This window comes from Drosophila erecta, unplaced genomic scaffold, assembly GCF_003286155.1.
Source record: "Drosophila erecta strain 14021-0224.00,06,07 unplaced genomic scaffold, DereRS2 tig00000092-arrow-pilon, whole genome shotgun sequence".
Classification (NCBI taxonomy): domain Eukaryota; kingdom Metazoa; phylum Arthropoda; class Insecta; order Diptera; family Drosophilidae; genus Drosophila; species Drosophila erecta.
Window position 1 is genome coordinate 8,106,634 of NW_020825207.1, and position 19,261 is coordinate 8,125,894.

The 19,261-nt window shown below is 43.1% G+C and overlaps 3 protein-coding genes across 5 annotated transcripts; 1 reads left to right on the forward strand and 2 right to left on the reverse strand.

The window, feature by feature from the left end:
- Nucleotides 1-6,912: 6,912 nt before the first annotated feature.
- On the reverse strand, nt 6,913-8,139 carry LOC26526648 (G patch domain and ankyrin repeat-containing protein 1 homolog). The gene has a single exon (XM_026980336.1). The coding sequence runs from the start codon at nt 8,014-8,016 to the stop codon at nt 7,006-7,008; it is 1,011 nt and encodes a 336-aa protein (XP_026836137.1). The 5' UTR covers nt 8,017-8,139; the 3' UTR covers nt 6,913-7,005.
- Nucleotides 8,140-8,353: 214 nt separating this feature from the next.
- LOC6546768 (DNA repair protein complementing XP-C cells homolog) lies at nt 8,354-14,864 on the forward strand. 2 transcript variants are annotated; one of them, XM_015156204.2, is made up of 6 exons: nt 8,354-8,864; nt 8,931-9,715; nt 11,570-13,656; nt 13,719-14,186; nt 14,248-14,416; nt 14,476-14,864. In XM_015156204.2, exons 1-6 carry the CDS (start codon nt 8,677-8,679, stop codon nt 14,751-14,753), a joined length of 3,975 nt encoding a protein of 1,324 aa, XP_015011690.1. In that variant the 5' UTR covers nt 8,354-8,676; the 3' UTR covers nt 14,754-14,864. The 2 variants fall into 2 exon arrangements, with proteins under 2 accessions (XP_015011690.1, XP_001975525.2); XM_001975489.3 differs by having other exon boundaries at nt 8,934-9,715.
- On the reverse strand, nt 14,860-19,213 carry LOC6546767. 2 transcript variants are annotated; one of them, XR_003407835.1, is made up of 4 exons: nt 18,995-19,213; nt 17,586-18,908; nt 15,540-17,528; nt 14,943-15,481 (listed from the first exon to the last, which is right to left on the reverse strand). XR_003407835.1 is itself a non-coding variant. In XM_001975488.3 (3 exons), the coding sequence occupies exons 1-3, from the start codon at nt 19,037-19,039 to the stop codon at nt 15,594-15,596; spliced, it is 3,303 nt and encodes a 1,100-aa protein (XP_001975524.1). In that variant the 5' UTR covers nt 19,040-19,213; the 3' UTR covers nt 14,860-15,593. The 2 variants fall into 2 exon arrangements, 1 of the variants encoding a protein (XP_001975524.1); XM_001975488.3 differs by having other exon boundaries at nt 14,860-17,528.
- Nucleotides 19,214-19,261: the final 48 nt, after the last annotated feature.

The window sequence follows — 19,261 nt, forward strand, 5'->3', positions numbered from 1 at the left end:
TAAACGGTGGGCCGCGGGTGGCCTATGGGTGGGTGCAGGGCAGCAATTCACGGGATTTGCATTTAAGAGGGTCCACAAATGCCGACTGCCAGAAGGAGCTCCATGTTTGCTAATACTCGTACATATTCACCGCCAGCCCGGGCACTCAAAACGCTTTCTGAACACAATGAATTGCGAATTGTGTGCGGGCGAGTGGAGCCGAAGGTGCAGGAAACAGTAAAGGGAGCGGAATATAAAACCTATTACAAAATATGTTTGTGTTTCATTAAAAATTTAAGACCATCCGCCAACGAAAGAGGAATAAAGGAAGAAAATCGCCCTGTTTATGACATGCGACAAATTCATTTTGCCCAGGGCATTTGTATTAAAAATTCTTCACCGATAAAGTTATAAAAATGAACATGTTATGCCGCCGTGTGACAAAGTGCGATAAAGCGACTATTTTAAATTATGCAGCAGCATTAAAAATAAAATCAAAAAATCTGTCTGATCCAAAATCAATATATAATACATGCAGCGCGTTAATGGTGTTGTTAGCTTTATACAAACGCGCATCTCAAATTGATAATAAAAATATAAAAGTCCTATTGATTTACACATCTGACTTTCAATAAATACGAAGATATGCACACATTTTTGGCAATATTTCGGAGAATTTCGAAAACTCGGTTAACCAATTTGACCGACAATTCCAGGACATTTATTAATCTGCAGTATGACAGAGCGTGCGATGTTGACCGTGCGTCATTGACATTAGTTTTATAGGGTTGGTCATCAATATTTGGATTACGCTTGCATATTTCACATTTTTGGTCGTTTGGCAAAAAGCAATCTATATTCTATATTGCAATAGTCAGCTGGGGCAGCTACTTGTTAGGCCAAAAATAAGCCCCGACCCATCTGTTGAATATTTCAAGATGTTAAAGGCACGTGCGCTCAACTGATATGCTTTATTTTATCATCCGCAATAAACTTTTACTATTGCATAATACTTTCAGCAATACTCTCTGCAATGAAGTGCATTTTGTTTGGCCATTCTGGCGAAAATATTTTTGTTTTGCTTTTCCAGATCGTATATCAGTCTGGACATTTTTATACGATTCTCTTGGTTAGTGAAGAAAACTTTCGCTCCTGTTTTACTGCTCAATTGAATTAAGCAAACTGATAAACAGATTATTCGGGTTTTTATCGCATACGTAAGGTCTTATCTACGGCGGTGACGGCCTCAGATTACGAATAATGATAAAATACATTTTAATTGCCAACGCGAGTCAAAAACCTTTTGGATAAAAACAGTTTCAAGTGGAGGCAGCCCGCTGTCAATAAAGCAGATTATTGCAAATAAACTGATTTACTCTTAAGCCATAATAAATGATATGTTTCAATTAAAGTTGCAAGTATGAAGCACTTTATTTTATTAAACGAATTTAATGGTAAACAGCAAGAGGCATATTTGTTTACTCTTAGTGTATTATTTTATTTTTATTCACGTGCCTGCGCTATAAATATTCGAAGAGCGGTAGTTAAATAAGAGAAGATCCTACAGCTCTATGACGCAATTCACTAAAAGAGAAGTGTGTGCGCTCAGTTTTCAGTGTATTTATCGTAATCAGAAAACTCATCTGAGGAACCTTGACTTTTCTGTTTGCCCCGTCGCTCCAGACGTCCCTTCTAAGTCTATCTCCGTACATCTGCACAAACGTGTGGAAACGTATCTTGTATCTGTAGCTTTGTATCTTTGTATGCCTTGCCTTCTCTGTCTGGCAATGAGTTTTGTTTGCTTGTCTTTTATTGCGACTTGTTGACGTTCTTATTGCCGCTCTGGCCGTTGTTGTCGGACTCTCAAGTTTACCAACTTGCATAGCAATGAAGCGGTATGAATATGCGAGTCTGGATTGCTCGAGATCCACTTTCCAGCGAGGAGATGATTTTGCCACTTGTTGTCTTGCCACTTTTTGCGGCGCATGCATTTTGCGCCTCGCTCACGAGGACATTGTTGCCAGCCGTCTGTCATAATTTTCAATTTTATACCTCCTGAGCTTTATGCTCACCTACCCGGGAGTCCGGACTATGGACTCCGGAGTTTATGCCGCACACACGCACACAACACACACACACAAATCTTTGTACATACGCGCACTCGTAAGCCGCAAATGTTTGCTCGACGTGTCTTTCTGACGTTCACCAAACCCGGAGACTAATGCATTAAGTCGATTTCGCGCTCCAATGGATTTAGTTGCCAATGCCACAAGTTTTGGCATCCTTCCTACTACGTACATATATACAAGGCAGTATATGTATCGCCTTGGATCAGCCACTTTTACACGCTCAATCGAATGGCTCCTCCACTTTCGACTGACTGGCTGACTGACTGACATTTTTGCCACATTTAGTCTCGAGAGTCAATGGCACGTTAATAAAATGTCGCCAAACGAGCAGGGATTTTCGCATTTTCCGATAGTTACCCATATAGATGCGTAGGTAGCTGACTCAGCCCGTAATCAGGATTCAATTAAGCATTTTAAAGAAATTTAATCAAACTTCGCTGACCTTTTCCGCCCCCGGAAAAGCCAATTAACAGTGGCAACAATGACTGCTGGGTTGAAAAGGGGGTAGTTCTGGCAGGAGTTTTCATAGCCCGGGCTTAATTAATATATCAATCTTTTTGTTGTATCCTCTCTACGGAATGTCAAGCCCTTCATGGGGCAATTAAGGGGCTATTGAATTGTTGACACTGGCCGCAACAGGACACTTTTCGGGGTTAAAGTTTGAACGGGAAAAGTTCAAGCGTGCCTTTGTGTTTTGCTAAAGAAGTTTCCATCATCAGTCGTGTTAACAAGTCGCACGCTCATTATTTCTAATTTATGTGCATAATTCAAAATGCGTGTCCTTGAGGAGAAAAAAAAAGAAAACAGAAACGAAACGGTTGTCTAGAAAGTTGGTCTGTCCCAGTAAATCACATTCATACGACTTGCGAATGAGTAATGTGGGGCCCGTCATTCAGTCGTCAGTTTCTTGCCCACCGAAAAGCTCCCCAGAAAGCCCCCCAAAAACACCCAGAAACCCCACGAATTGTACTTTACCACTAGCCTGCTTCTTATTAATGTTAATTACTGCCGCTGCTCTACGCAAAGCTCTTTATCCCTTTAAGCCACAACACATTTGCGAGCTTGCCAACGAACTTCAGGCCTAATTTTTGTTAATTTTTTTTGCCTTTCGCCCTGCCACTGACACACTCACAGCCAGAGGCGTCGCTCGAAGGGATGGGGTTTTTGGGCAACAATTTATGCCGAAAGTTTTCGCAAATTGCTCATTTCAAGCACCGTTTGGTATGCAACACCTTCGCGATATTAGAAAATTCCTGCAGGTGAGAGATTTATGCCAACCATCGTCCTGCCAATTACACACACTCGTACAGCCCAACAATATTTGCACTCCTCTTGGAAATCTTAAAGATAAAAATTTTGCTCCTATTGAGGAACTTAAAGCGTTTACATATAACTTAAGAATGAATATTTCAAACTTAAGATACATGCAACGCTGTTTACCTATTAAATAAAGGCCTATTCTTGTAGTTAAATATTAAACAAATTTTTCCTTTAATCTGTACATTATTAGATCTAATTCAACATTAGGTATTATATTTCATTAAAATTGAACTTGCTCTAATTAATGCATCGTAAAACTCATTTATTTATGTAATGTCCAACTTCCTATCAATTTTATTACACATATTAACATTTTCTGCAAATTAATTCGGTGTGAATGGGATCTCCGATTGCACAAACGCTCACTAAAGTCCTGCAAAGTAATTTGCATTTATCTGGGCGGTCTTACCTGGGAAAACACTTAGAAGAGTCGGAAAACGCGGCCAGATGGAAAACGCTGGCGCAGAATTACAGAAATACTTGTCTCTGCGTATAGTTGATGCTGAATGAGGGAAAATGCGGATGCTGCTGTTGTTGGTGCTGTTGCTTTTGGGGCTTTTCTCGTAGACACTATTAAGACTTGGATGCCTGAATATTGGATCAAGCATGCTTAAATTTGTTGTTCAAGTTCATCCGTTTTGTATTGCTCATTTCAATATTGTTGTTTATAATTGTTGTAATTGCTTTAATGGTTATTATGTCGGTCTCCGCAAACTGTTGTTGGCTGGATATTGCGTAAACAATCTAAGGGTATACGCGATGAATTTCAGGTGTTTAGCAATTAAAAATTTTCACATAATATAATATCCGAGTGCTTGTTTAGTTTCATTTGATTGCAATTTGGTTTAACTACTGCCAGATATTCGGTTCTTATTTGGGGGCACAAAGCCAAATGGAAATTGAAGAGCCCTCAAAAAGCCGAGGTACTCTTCCCCAGAATGGAAAATGGACTTTTGCCATTGGCATTGCGCTCAGGCAATGACCCGGAAGTTTTGGCATTTCACTTATCTCATTTCTGTGCTTTTCGGGCCGCCTCTCTTGGTTTATTTTACAATAATAAACATTTAGCATTTTCATTTGGGCTCTTATGCATTTGTTTGGTTTACGATTTTAAAGATTTACGACATTTGTTTCCACCCAAGCACTGAAGTAAATGGGATCTGCTTGGCCTTGGGCTCATACAGTTGAACTTCTACATAGGGGTTATTAAAGCATTTCTACTGGCTGGATTGTTGTGATAAAAACTAACGAAAACAAAATCAAATGGGTCAAATTTAAAATTTGCATATTTAATATGTAAACAAATCTGTATGAATCCGGCTTAAGACTTCACCAAAATTCGGCAGTTCTACGGAAAACATAATTGCAACTAGTATTTATTTGCCATGACTACGGGGTCGTTTGACTTTGGAATAGTGTACATTCGCAGCATTCCAGGGAATCGTTGAGATAATAAAAATATTCTATTCCGCCTTTTCTGGTTTCTTTCGTCCCACCCCCGCCTCACTTGACTGGTTATAGCATTGTGTTGTCTAAATAATAGAATAAAATCGAATGGGGTTAGTGGGAGAGAAATGCCGTGTAAGGTCCAGTGGCGGTACGATATTGGGGAAGGGACCTTTTTTAAAATGAACTACTCATATATGAACATAACTAACTTTGGATTTTCTTTGTTACTGAAATTGTTCATATAAAATCAAGTACACGATGTAATATCCAAAAAGCAAAAGAAAGAATCTACTGTGCAATTTTATTTTCAATAAGTATTTCTTTGATAATACATTCTTAAGTAATCAAGAAAATGGAAAATCACTATGGAAAATCACTGTCTCATTCACTAATCGCACTACAATAAGTCACACTATCCCCCAAGATTCACAATTTTGATCCGCCGCTGGTAGACCCCCAACAACAACGCAAGTTCATGAGGGGGCCCTGATCGAAGGGGAGCGAGGTGGGGGTTGGAAAAATCGTGGAGGGGGAGGCTGGCAATGTCGATCAATGAGCGAGAGGGCACTACATAAAAAGAGAGACAAAGAGAGACAGCGGAGCAGAGAGAACCGAATTATATGTACATTGTTCAATGCAAAACTAAACAAATCACCAAAATAAATGCTACGAAAATAAACCATAAAGCCCACTGAACATCTGAGCGCATATTAAACAATATTGTCTTGTATTGTCTGGTCTTGCAGAGTTCGTGGGAGTAAATGTATTACGGCGATGACTTTGTAAGCGTTATGTTATCAAACACGGTGTAATCACATGCTCGCCTTAGTTAGTTTAATTATTCAAAAATAATTGCAATTCTTGCCAGCTCTGCGTAATTTGCAACTGCGCGTTTTTTGGGTTTCACCGGGTAACGGGACACGGCACACACGAATCACAAAAAAACACTGGCACACACACGATAACGGTTAAGCATCAAGACGTCGGCACAATTGTTAATTATTTTAAAAATTATTTAAATGCGCCCAGCGAACCGCACACGTTGGAGAACCAACAACAAATTGGAGCGACGCTCCGCCGCAAAAACGCTCTCACACACACTACACATACGCACGCAGCCCAATCAGCTGTTCGTGTTGATCGGCCGCCAGGGATGCCACCGTCCCGAAATTCGGAATTCAATCATTTGAATCTAAAAATTACTTTGCCGTCGAGCAACGGTTTTCCAGACGCTTTGTTGCTTCACTGTTTTAGCTGTTTACCTAAGTGAATCGCCCGCTGCCGGTGACCTTGTGGGCGCACTCCCACTTTTTCACTTTTAATTGCCGAGCGTGCGAGTAGAACTTTAAAACACGCACTGCTTACTTAGTTTTATTGCACTCCGCGGCCGCTGTTTGCTAACGGTACAAAACGGTGAGAAACGACCTAACCGTACAGCAGTCCGAACACGACTGAGCGCAGGAATTCGGAGATGTTCCTTATATACTGTTGTGATGCGAGGGCCAACGAACCGCAGCACGCAGGCGCAAAGCGGAAACCGTGTCAACTGGCGGCCTCAGGGTCAGGATGTCAGGGAGAGAGCCGCGGAGCTGGAGAGAGAGCACATGCAACAGCATTAGCCGAACTCCAAACTCCCACTCCTCCTATCCAACTATCCGCATCCTAAGTCCCATAGACAACTAGGTTGGCGCTAGGTGGCGCTGAATTAGATTGGGCCACCTGAAGGTCGCCGCATCGAGATCGACGGAGTGTTAAGTCATATTTACAAACCATTTAAAAAAAACCGACTTTGAATCAAAGTTTTTCTAAAGATTTGCTTTCTTCTTTAAAACTTAAAATGAGTTTTATCAATATTTAGTAATTTACTATGTAATTTTAAAAGCCTTATTACCGTTGAACATTTTTGAAGCCTTTTTTTTTTGGGTAACTTTTAAATAGCTAATGTTTCCATTTCAATAAGAAATTTATAAAACTATACTTGTTTAAAAAAAATTATATAATTTTCTTTATATAAATTTAATATAATAGTTAATTCAATTTACTGTTTTGCTTTTAAAAATAACATCTTAGGCTAACTCTCTCAATAATTTACAATCAAATTCTTTATAGCTTTCTCAGTAAGCCATCTCTAACTTAGTGCCCTGCGGAGGTACCGCTCTCGCTTCCATTCGCGCACCTTTTCCCTCTGCATATCGCTTCGCGTTCTTCTCGGCTGATATATGGGATCCCTTCTCCTAACAGCGTTTAAATCAAAGGCTCCAAAGTGGGAGACCCTGGCTGGCTGCTGCTCGATTCCCAGTCCAGTACGTTGCTTGCGAAGAACAGTTTTGACAGGGTACAATCGTCCACTTTGACTGGGTCCCAATCCGTGCTCCTGGTCCCAGCCCTGTTTCACCATCAACTGGAGTCCCCGATTCTTGGCAGATATATTAAACTTGTGTAGCTTATGAGCGGGCAGAGCCTTTAGATTAAACTGATGCACTGTGGAGGTTTGATGAATTGTCCAGGGGGTTTCCTTGTAGTCCCTCTTGCAGATTTCACAGTAAAAGGGGTTGTTGCTCTCAATTGGCTCATCCTCATCGCTAGTTACTTCTAGTATAGGCAGGGTTTCCAAAAGATGAACTACCTCAGAGTGGCCTTTACGTTGGGCCAGTTTCAGAGCTGTATTTCCGGATTTGTCTGAGGTCTCTATTTGGACCCCTTTCTGCAGGAGCCAACTCACTACCTCCGTGGCTCCTTCACAGGCAGCCATCATCAAGGCAGTCCAGCCAAAGGAATCGCAAGAATTCAGATTCTCTTCCGAGACCTCCATTTGGGACAGCTCCTCCACTTTGTTGCAGGTGGCCAAAAGGAAGAACTTGCTTTTGTCAAAAGGAACTAGGGTCCTTTCGAGCACTCTTCTTATTTCTCCAGTTTTATGGAAGGATGGAAGCTTAACTTGGCAGGTTGTAGGCGCATCCAACACCTCCTTGTAGAACTCACGAGCCTCTGCTCCGTTTAACCCATCGATTTGGTGTTTTACTGCTTTCGAGGATTCGGGGATAAGATCCGGGTCTCCAGCACGGACAAATCGCTTCAGTTGCAATGGCAATGTTGTTAGAGCCAGCCAATTTGGATGCAATTCATTTTGAGAATTCATTTTTGCCAATAATAATGTTAACTTGTTTTGTAAATAAACATTTTGCAGATATGACCCAGGGCTGCCGAGGGCCCAAAAATATCGTACGGAGACTAATCGATAGTACAAATAATAATCGAATATAGAAATGGTGGTTGGAGTAAGCTTAAAAAAATAATGAGCACTGTAGGACTACTTAGGTTCAAAAATAGTCTGTGTACCGTAGGAGATGAATTTAATTTGATTTTTACGTGTAAATATAAATAATTGTTTTATAATACAACCAGTTCTTCAAAATAGCATTTCGTTTGGGAGTCACTCAAAACGAAGTACTTAAATAATAAAATAAAAAATATGGCTACGTTTAAATGTATCGATACGTCGATAGTATCGATACCATCGTGGGTGATCAGCGCATCTCTACTCTTCTCGGCCTCTGCTTTTTGTCTGTTTTCTACCAAGCGCGAAAATGTGAATTTCGCAATTCATTTAAATTGCTCAAAACCGAGATCAGGCAGGATCAATCTTGCCCTCAACATCCATAATCAAATATTTTCAGCAAGAGAACAAACTAAGAATACTCTTGTATAACGCGTGCCCTGAATAACTGCGCAGTAAAAATCAATAACTAAGTAGCACGCATCGATACATAAATGTAAAACGCCCCAGATAAAAAGGAAGATGTCTGACGAGGAGGAGGATTCCGTGTCCGAGGGCTTCTCAGCCAGCGAGGATGAGTGGAAGCCGAGCAAGGACGCCAAGGGAGGCGAGTCTTCCGACGACGATGACAGTGAATTCGACGAGCTGCAAGCGGAGGGAGGAGCAGCGGGCTCCAGTGGACGATCATCCGCTGTAGCGGGAAAAAGAGGGTGAGACCGGATATGGGCACCATTGGTCGGATAGATTTTTGAATTGTGATTCCATCTCTTCCCCAGCAGCGATCACAAGCCGCCAAGTGGCATCAAGGGCTCTTCAGTGAAGAAACGCAAGCCCACTGGCCAATCACTTCGCTCCAAGCTGTACAACAAGTACCGACCGCCTCCAAAGACCTTTCCCACTTCTCCTTCTCAACAGCAGGAGAACACTCCCCGGGCTTCGGGTTCAAAAAACGCCAAAACGCCCAATGAAAGCGGTGCACGGAATCAGCACGATCCTGCTGATTCCAGCAGCGAATCCAGCGTGGAAGACTACCTAGTAAATCCAGCCGATCTTGATCTGCACTCAACCTTCTTTGCCGGCGGCCAAAAGGAGAAGTCACCGGCGCCCCAATTCGACTGCAATGCGGGCATCACGAATCTTTCAGACTCCGGATCAGAGGATAACAACGAGAGCAGCTTCGAGGATAAAGCAGGCAATGCCTTCGACTTTCGCGGTCTCCTGGAGAACGCAAATAGTTTGGAGCGCACTAGGGATGCTTTAAGCAAACGAAATGTCACGGCCACTCCACCAAGGAGCCAGGCTGCCACAATGGATGTCAATGCGCTGCTTGCATTGGGCGAGAACCAAAACTACCAGAGTGTGGAGGTGGAGGAACGTGAAGGAAATCAACGTAAGAAGGCGGCAAGAGGAGCATCAGCAGCGCCGCCGACCATGGATGAACCGTCGCGCCTCAGCAAGACAAAGTCGACGCGGATAAAGCGACACACCAAGACCCGGCCCGTCTCTACTGTGGTCGCCAATGCTGGTGATACTGATGACTCCGATTTTGAGGAAGTGGCAGGTAGGCGAAAATGCAAGTAGTTTGACAGCCAGACTCCCGGAAGAGATGGCGTTGGCAGAAGGCAGTCGAGCATGCTTATCCAAGTTGGTTGTGGCGCTGGCATTTCTGGTATCTGATGAACAAAAATAGCTTCCAAATTGCTCTGTATGAGACTGTGTAGTTTTGTTGGTACTAAGTTTATTTGTCGATGTGAAAAGGTAGAAATTACTAACTTACCTGTGCAGCTGCGGTTCAAATAAGAGCATGATTTTATATAGTGTTGGGATGTATACAACTTCATTAAAGTGTTTACCATGTATTATTTTGTAAATTAATTTGTATTGCATATTCCGTTTAGATTTATCATATTCGAATGTTTTATCATATGTTCACACTAACAATTTCTCCATTTTTTATCAAACAATTATACAAATCATAGAAGTTAAAAGAAAATGCTTTTATTTTTGCCGCAACTGTATGCTAGAATGTACATTTGGAACAGCCGCGTCAAAATAATGGCCATGAATCTACAATATACCTATTTACTGTAACATATTGTTAGTCGATTAGACTGAGAAACTAGCGTATGAGATGCTGCAGACGCTTATCTAGAAACTTGGCTTAATAACCTATTTATACCCAATAACCAGGCCATGAGTCTCTTGTATTTGGCAAACGTTTCAATGCAAAATTTGTATGTTTAGCCCGAATTCGGGAGATGCCAAGCCAAAATCAAGATTCCTGCGGCATTTGCTACTCAGTTCTTCGCGAAAAGAATAATTAAAGTCTATACAAAGATTAAATGGAAAATCTATCATAAAAGCTTGTTAAAATCTTTTTTAATGTCAAAGAAATCAAATCAAATGAACATTTTTGCACTAGCTTAAGCTCAATCTGCGTGTTAAACGAATGAAAAATCAAAAGCATAAACTCAATGTCTACCGAATTGTGAACGTGGTTTAAATGTTTGCACACACAACGGATACTAATATGTTAAACAGCGACGATATTTTACTCAGAAAATGCATTTACTTTTATTTATGTGAGTTTTTTATATTTTGTTTGCCACACAAAAAACACGTTTAAGTCCAAGAGAATCCAGTTAACCGAATTAAAATGAGATACAAAAGGATTTTAATCGCAACCCAGTAAAAGAAAAAATAATTTGTAAGTGCTAGTCAAATGTCCTAGTCAACTATTTGTGTAATTACTTTATGGCAATGGCAAGTGTTTCAAAGAAATCAACAAGTAGCTAACGAATTAGAACTGATGTTTAACGAATTTACTTTAGCGAAATTGTATTCACTTAATATAAACATCTGCATGCAGAGTTTTAAATCTAATTTATTAAAGATATAATCCAATAATGGATGCAATAAATCAAATGAAACTCGTAATTTTAGCGCAATTTAGTGAATGTTGATTGTAATTAACTTGATAATTGAAACTTCAAATGCACTTTAAATGATATAAATAAATAAATGCAAATGTTGAAAGGAATCCATGCTCTCTGTCTGGGTATTTTATGACTGCCTTCCCTGCTCAATCCTCCCACATAATCATTGATGCTACACTTGCTAGTGTTAACATTTTTACTACCGTTTTTTTAAGTCATTAGAGGAAACGTATTTTAATTTGATAATGTGGATATGTGGATATATCCAAAGATCATGTTGTGAATCGTAATTCTAAAAACAATTTGAATTCTATACATTTTAGTTAAATAACCTCATGTGATAAATTTCGAGTATCAGATATTTCACCTATGTTTTGTTGCTTATATTTATATAAATCCCTCCACTTAAAAAAAACGGTGTCCAACACAGTTAATCATTCAGTTCAGTGTCACATCATCACCCCGATTTAAATTTGCAGATGCAGATCTATCCAGTGATCAGGACGATGACGGGACGCCAAACATTTCAGGGGATCTGGAGATCCACGTGGGACTGGAAGGGCTCCGTCCTACGAAGGAGCAAAAGACTCAACACGAACTGGAGATGGCCCTAAAGCGACGCCTCAACAGGGACATCAAGGACCGTCAGCTTTTGCTGCACAAAGTCAGCCTGATGTGCCAAATAGCTCGCAGCTTAAAGTACAATCGCCTGCTGGGCGAGTCAGATGCCCTGATGCAGGCTGCCCTTAAACTCCTGCCAAGCCGAAACGCCTATCCTACGGAACGAGGCACCGAACTTAACTATCTGCAGTCGTTTGTCACCTGGTTTAAAACGTCAATCAAGCTGCTGAGTCCTAATTTATATTCCGCGCAGTCGACTGCTACCAAGAAGGCCATATTAGAGGCTTTACTGGAGCAAATCAAGCGCAAGGAAGCCCGCTGCAAGCAGGATATGATCTTCATATTCGTTGCCCTTGCACGGGGAATGGGCATGCACTGTCGGCTAATCGTGAACCTCCAGCCAATGCCACTGCGTCCGGCAGCCAGTGATCTGATTCCCATTAAACTTAGGCCAGATGAAAAAAACAAAAGCCAGACCGTGGAAACCGAAGGGGAAAGTGAGGATGAGAAGCCTAAAAAAGATAAAAAGACAGGGAAGACCGCAGACTTAAAGCAGGAAAAAGTAAACAGTAAGTCAACTATTTCAAAAGAGGCTGAAAAAGAAATCAATAAGCACACTGCCAAAAAGAATGAGACTAAACCAGTCAGTAAGTCAACAACAAAGGGTTCAGAAAACACGAAATCCAGTACAGTTCAGAAGGATAAAAAAGAGCCAAGTCTCTCCTCGAAATTGGTTAAAAAATCTAAACAGCAAAAAACCCATACTGCCAGCAAATCCGACACTTCTTTTGAGGATAAACCAAGTACTTCATCCAACTCTACGCGTCTTAAAGAAAAACATTCAGAATTAAAACCGAGTCTGTCCTCAAAACTGGTTGCAAAATCAAAACCTCAAAGTTCAGTTAGTTCCAGTAAGTCTGATACTTCTTTTGAGGAGAAACCAAGTACCTCATCTAGCTCCAAAACTATAAAAGAAGAGGCAGCTATAATAAGTTCATCCAAAATCAATGACAAAAAGGGGTCAAACCCGATTGTGTCATCCCAGTTAGCTGGCACATCCAAGCATAAAATACCCTTATGTTCGATCAAAACGGATACCTCTTTCGAGGAAAAGCCGAAGAAAACTACAGAAACCAAAACTAAAGCACAATCGTCCCTCCTAAAAAGGGTAACCACTCAAAGCATTTCTGAAGCTAGCAAGAAATCGAAAACGGCTCCTGTGGAAACTTTCTCCCCAGTGGCAGGTCGCACACGTAGAGTCACGGGGAAACCCAATACTGAAGAGAAACCGCAGTTGGTTGGATCACCAGTGATACCTAAACTAATGCTGTCCAAAGTGAAACAGCTAAATGCCAAGCATAGTGATACGGAAAACGCTAATCCTGCGGAGAAACATTTGCAGCAGCAGCACAGCACACGGGAAACTCGATCGAGAAGCAAGTCTCCGAAAGTTCTTATATCTCCTAGTTTCCTTAGAAAGAAATCCGACGGAGCCGATTCAATTTCAGCACCACAAAAGCTTCCGAAGGGCCCAGAAACTAAGGCGCGAATTTCCCCAAACTTTCTCTCCGAAGCTTTGCCAAGTCGACAGCTACGAAGCCGAGGTCAAAAAGCCAGTACTCTAGCCATTCCGCAACTTGATGGCGGTGACGATGTGCCGCTACCGAAAAAGCGCCCAAGGCTGGATAAGTTGAAAAATTCGCAAGATTCAGATGAGGTGTTTGAACCTGCCAAGCCGGTGAAAAAGGCCCCTGTACTGCCCAAGTCAGTACAAAATCTGCGAAAAGATCGACGAGTGATGTCCACAGATGATGAGGGCGGTTCCAGGCTCAAGCGGCGAGCGGACGCCTCTGACATGTGGGTGGAAGTGTGGTCAGAGGTGGAGGAGCAGTGGATCTGTATAGATTTGTTCAAAGGAAAGCTACATTGCGTGGACACAATAAGGGTGCGTATTTATTTTGTTAGATTTATTGTCTTCCATACAGTAATTGTTTTTAATCTATGTAGAAAAATGCGACACCGGGATTAGCCTACGTCTTCGCCTTTCAGGACGATCAGAGTCTGAAGGACGTGACCGCCAGGTACTGCGCCAATTGGAGCACCACGGTGCGCAAGGCGCGTGTGGAAAAAGTGTGGCTAGATGAAACTATTACCCCATATCTCGGACGTCGCACGAAGCGTGATATAACAGAGGATGATCAGCTGCGTCGCATTCACGCCGATAAACCCTTGCCAAAGTCCATTTCCGAGTTCAAGGACCATCCGCTGTACGTGCTAAAGCGGCACTTGCTAAAATTTCAGGGTCTCTATCCGCCAGATGCGCCCACCCTGGGCTTCATTCGTGGTGAAGCGGTGTACTCCAGAGATTGTGTGCACCTCTTGCACTCTCGGGATATCTGGCTCAAAAGTGCCCGTGTGGTGAAGCTTGGCGAACAACCTTACAAGGTCGTTAAGGCACGTCCAAAGTGGGATAAGGTATGTTGTGCCCTACTTTGAAATACATACGTGTTTTACTTTACTGTGTTGTACCTTTCAGCTCACGCGCACTGTTATTAAGGACCAGCCCCTGGAAATCTTCGGCTATTGGCAGACTCAGGACTACGAGCCGCCTACTGCAGAGAACGGAATTGTGCCGCGAAATGCCTACGGCAATGTTGAGCTCTTTAAGGCCTGCATGCTGCCAAAGAAGACAGTGCACTTGAGATGTAAGAATTTCGTTTTAGCGATTCATTACGGGTGTAACAACCTCTACATTCAATTATAGTGCCTGGTTTGCTACGCATCTGTAAGAAGCTGAACATTGATTGTGCCAATGCAGTGATAGGCTTCGATTTCCATCAAGGCGCTTGTCATCCCATGTACGATGGCTTCATTGTTTGCGAGGAATTCCGTGAAGTGGTTACTGCTGCCTGGGAAGAGGATCAACAGGAGCAAGCACGCAAAGAGCAGGAGAAGTACGAAACACGCGTATATGGAAACTGGAAGAAATTGATTAAGGGTGTCCTCATTCGCGAGCGACTTAAAAAAAAATATAACTTTTGAATTTTTCGTGCTTTGATTTATATTTGTATAATTGTTCCGTTTAAAAAAATTGATATTTTTGTATTTAAAACTTAATTTGATTCCAATAAAGTGTACACGTGCAGTTGTTTAGAATTCGTTTATTAATCAATTGTTTAAAAGTTGTTTTTCGTAAATTTACATAGCATATTCGTTAACTTTACTTCGAATTTTTGGATTCAATTTTAATTTACAAAATTATTTTGTTTTCAGAGTACGTTGAGAGATTTTTAAGATACAGAACGTTTGAGATAATAATATTATGTTTATTTGTGTTATAGATCCTTGAATTTATTTGCATAAATTAGTATTTAGGCGCGATTTAAAATCTAAAATATAATTTTTACAACAGCATGGAATGCAAGCAGACTAGAGAAATAAAGCAATAAAGCCAAACAGCTCGCATTTGATCGTTTGGCATAGGTGCAGATAAATAAATAAATAAATCCTTAATACAAAATAAGAAAGTACAAAATCCGTATAAGTACAAAAAGAAAGACTTTGGTTATACATTCTGCCGTCCATCTTTAGCAAGATAAATCTGAGCAATCGACTTTGAGTTTTTGGTTACATCAAGTGCTGCACTTTCTTTAAATGTTGAAATTTAAAGGATGAAGTGGGTGCATCGAGGGCAAAGGGTTACATTGGAGCCAACGTTTCTTTTAATGACAAGATGATAAAATTGGTTTGGTTGAAATGGAAAAGAAATTCTGCATAAAATATTAGTGACATTTCAGTAACGAAATAGTAATCAAAAGGTTTGCATACTTAAACAGTGAGAACACTATGGCTTCATGGAAGCGGGGCAGGATTACATGCCCCCTAAGCCGGCATTGATGCAGTCAGGCCAGCACCCGTGGAACCAGTGGCAACAGGACCGCTGGGCGATCTCTGGCGCTGTGGGCTGCTTTGTGCCTTGAGGTAATCCACGAACATTCGCCTGGCCTGATTGAGGACCCGAGTGACGTCGTGTTTCCTCACCATTTTATCAAAGTGCATGGCAATCTCGTTGTAGTCCATGCCTGCCTTCATGATCGTGTTTCGGTGCTGTAGTAGAAGTGTGAGACAGAGAAACATGAGGAATGCATTACCTCCGCCGAATTCTGTAGGTGGAGGCAATGCAGCCGCTGTGGTGTTCAGTCCAGTGACTCCATTAAGATGGGTTGAACGCTGGGGGGATCGCGCATAGGCGCTCTCGTCATCTGCATTCGTAGCGATCTCCACCAAAGGCGAAACCTCCACTAGACTAGGCTCAGTGGAAATAGGCAGAATGACCTCGGGCAAACTGTTGCTGTTGCGCATTCCCAGTGGACTGTGCCCATCCAAAAGTTGGTTTTCGTCGATGAATGGATTAAAGGTATGTGACTCGTTTTGCTGAACGCTGTTACTCTTAGCGGCCAGTCGCTGTCGACGTCGCATATGTAGCTCACTGACATCGGGACAGGTAATGATCTCGTTCTCCTTGAGATCCTCCACTAAATCCAAGGCGTCCTTGTCAAGCTTCTCGTACTCTATGTCATCCCGTTTCTCGCTCTCCGTAAAAGGCAGACCAAAAACTTGTCGATCTAGATTCTCGGCCTCTAGGCGCAGCTCACGCGTAATGGCCGTCGTCATGGGGTAGTACTCCTGGTCGGGGTCCTGATCTTGATCCGGTGTGTTTGAATCGTCCGGTTCGCATGGGTGATTGCTTTCCAAATCTAGCTGTAGGTTGTAGCTGCTCAGTTCCTGTGCCTGCTGAATGGCCGTCGCCGCCGTGGATGCACTCCAACTGGTTTCCGGAAGTGAGGAAGAATCAGACTCATCCAGGGAACTGCCCATCCCACTCTTAGTTAGCTGTACCAAGGGCTTAGTAACCGATGTTGGACCTGATGTCTGTTGCGGCTGAGTGGCAAACCGATCGGATATACGATTCTTATTAATAGTTGCAAAGTTTAGGAATTCATTGAAGTTTTTTACAAGCTTTGGCGGCATCTTCCGGTCTCCATCATCTTCCCCTTCACCATCAAAAGAGATACCGATACGACTGCTTGCCGCCAGTTTTTCCTTGAGATCCTTAAAATGGCCACCGCTAGAGGTGCTTACTCGCTTCATACTTTCACTCACTTGACTAGCGTTAGTAGCAAGTTGTTTGGCGATGATATTGCTCACGGTCAAAATGTTTTTGTGCTGCAGCTTAGCCTTCCTGTCACTGGGGAACTCGTCCAGATTCGAGGAAGACGAACTACATAGAAAGGCTCGTCCTGGTGAAACAGGAGGTGTGGTTTCTCTCTCTGGTGCTCTCTGAGCATCATCCTTAAACGGATTTGTCTCCAAAAAGCTTGGTGACTCCTTTCTATCAAATACATCATCATCTTCGGTTTCCTCGCCGGCGGACAAGTCCTGCTCCAACTGGACATTCTTATTATCCAAGGCGCCCTCGATCAGCGCCAGCATTTTTGACTCGTCCAGACTTTGATGAACCTTGGCCGAAGCGCGTCTGTGTCGGCGAGCAGCCGCTGTCGCATGACGCGACATATTGTCGTCCAGGCTGTGATTCAGCCGTTTAGTATTGTCCAATGCGTGACTGGTTCCCACCGAAGAACTCAGTGAGCTCAAAGAGGCTGAAGAGCTCTGACGGCGCAAAGCGCATACCTTTGTGTAGGGACTCTCACGCGGTTTGGTCAGCAGATAGGAAGGACTGGTCGGCGTAGCGCTGTAAGAGCTGGAAAACGTGCTGGCGCTATTAGGCACGGAAGCATCAGGAATGGGTACGAATTCCTGTGGGAAAACATTGCGATTAGAAATTAATCAAATCCCTTTGCGTTTCGCACTAACCTTTTCAAAGAGCGGCAACTCCTTCTCCCCATCACATCGATAGCGAAGTGAACTCCACTGCACCTCTAGCATGCGAAGTGCATCCTCAAAGGGAAACTCCCGCTTTAACTCCAGCAGCAGCCAACGGTAACAGAAAAGTAGGTCGTCCGCCTGCTGCGACTTGAGGTACTCCCAGAACTCCGGATCGTAAAAACTTAGCGCCTCCGTTAGGTGAGCAAATTTCTGAGTCATTGCAATTCCATCCAGCATGAAGTTTCCACGCATTCTTGCCATTATGGCACAAAAGCAGATGTAGGCCTGTGCTTCGTCGTTCATGGTAACCAGTAGCGGGGAAGCAATGTCCGACATGCCTTGACAATACGAGACCGACGGATGGTTCAGTGCATATGTGGTGAGGATATTGAAAAGCGCAGCGATGTTCTGATTGTCGTCGCTGCCTGCATAAAATGGATGCAGGCGGTCGGTGCGCAGAACATCCTTCTTCACCATGCTGGTTACATAAGCCAGTTCGCCAGCCACACTGCCTCGCTTCACGGCGGCTTTCCATGTGTCTCTCAGTCGACAGTACTGCTCAGACTTGCGACGCATGAACTCCATGCGCTGGTGTCCATCAAGGGCCAGTCCGTTAGCACCACCAGGATAAACGTTGAGCAGATGTTTCCACACAACGCGCCGCAGACTTGGGTCAATGCCTCCTAGGAAGATGACCCTATGCAACTCGTCCTTGCGTTGAATCTGACCCAGTGCGTCCAGAAAGAGTCGGAACTCGCTGTCGCACATGGGCGGACGAGGCGGTAGGTTGGCCATATGCTCCTCGGACAAGTTAAACGCTTTCTGCACTATGGAGAAGGTTTTCTCCATCTGATTCAGAATGGAGCTGCCCAATTTGGTCTGCATGTGCTGCACATATTTCTGGGAGACTCCTAAGGACTGCAATGGGGACATCAGCTCGCGGGCGGGTACAAAAGGAGCAGGTGTTGCGGGAGTAGGCGCTCCCGAGTTGGACCTTCCCGGGGAGGCCTCAGTCTCACACTCCCTGACCACCGTAAACGGCTTCACATCGATTTGCAGGGTGAGGCAAGGCTCTGAGGCCGTCTGAATAGAAATGTTGTGAATCCGCAGGAAGGCGGCATCCAGGTCCCAGTCGGAGCGCACGGCCAAGTAGATTTCGTTGCCCGCCGGATCAAAGGCCTTGTACTTAATGGAGAAGTCCGACTTCACGTCGAAGGCCTTGGCCAGCAGGGAGTACAGAACCTCCAGCGTGGTGATCTGCGGGTCCACTGAAAACTTCCGCCACTCCGGTCTTGCAGTGGGCTCGCATTTCTATGGGCGATTTGAAAACTTTAGATTGAGGAACACAAACTAAGCAGCCCCTTTGTTGTCTCGCCTTCTGGACACCTTTCACTTGCCTTCACTTTCACCCGAACCGCCTCCCGGGGACAAATGCCAGCCATGTTTTCCGAGTCTGATCTGGGCGACGACTAACTCAGTTCCATCATACCTCTGGGCGACGTCAGTATCGTAAGTATTGCCCAAAAATAAAACAATACAAAAGAAGCAAACTGAAATCAATCGACTTGATTTCAATCATCGGTTTCAGTGTGACCGTCCTGGGGCATTATAAATTTACCAGGGCTACATTAATATACCAAATTATGAAATACACAAAACAAAAA

What these genes read in the sequence shown, in the direction of transcription:
- LOC6546768 (XM_015156204.2), top strand. Translation starts at nt 8,677, where the DNA reads ATGTCTGACGAGGAGGAGGATTCCGTGTCCGAGGGCTTCTCAGCCAGC. An exon ending in CGATTTTGAGGAAGTGGCAG is followed by an intron (nt 9,716 to 11,569) that starts GTAGGCGAAAAT and finishes TTAAATTTGCAG; the next exon opens with ATGCAGATCTATCCAGTGAT. An exon ending in GAAGACAGTGCACTTGAGAT is followed by an intron (nt 14,417 to 14,475) that starts GTAAGAATTTCG and finishes ATTCAATTATAG; the next exon opens with TGCCTGGTTTGCTACGCATC.
- LOC6546767 (XM_001975488.3), bottom strand. Translation starts at nt 19,039, where the DNA reads ATGGCTGGCATTTGTCCCCGGGAGGCGGTTCGGGTGAAAGTGAAG. An exon ending in CGGTTCGGGTGAAAGTGAAG is followed by an intron (nt 18,909 to 18,994) that starts GCAAGTGAAAGG and finishes AATCGCCCATAG; the next exon opens with AAATGCGAGCCCACTGCAAG. An exon ending in AGTTGCCGCTCTTTGAAAAG is followed by an intron (nt 17,529 to 17,585) that starts GTTAGTGCGAAA and finishes GTTTTCCCACAG; the next exon opens with GAATTCGTACCCATTCCTGA.
- LOC26526648 (XM_026980336.1), bottom strand. Translation starts at nt 8,016, where the DNA reads ATGAATTCTCAAAATGAATTGCATCCAAATTGGCTGGCTCTAACAACA.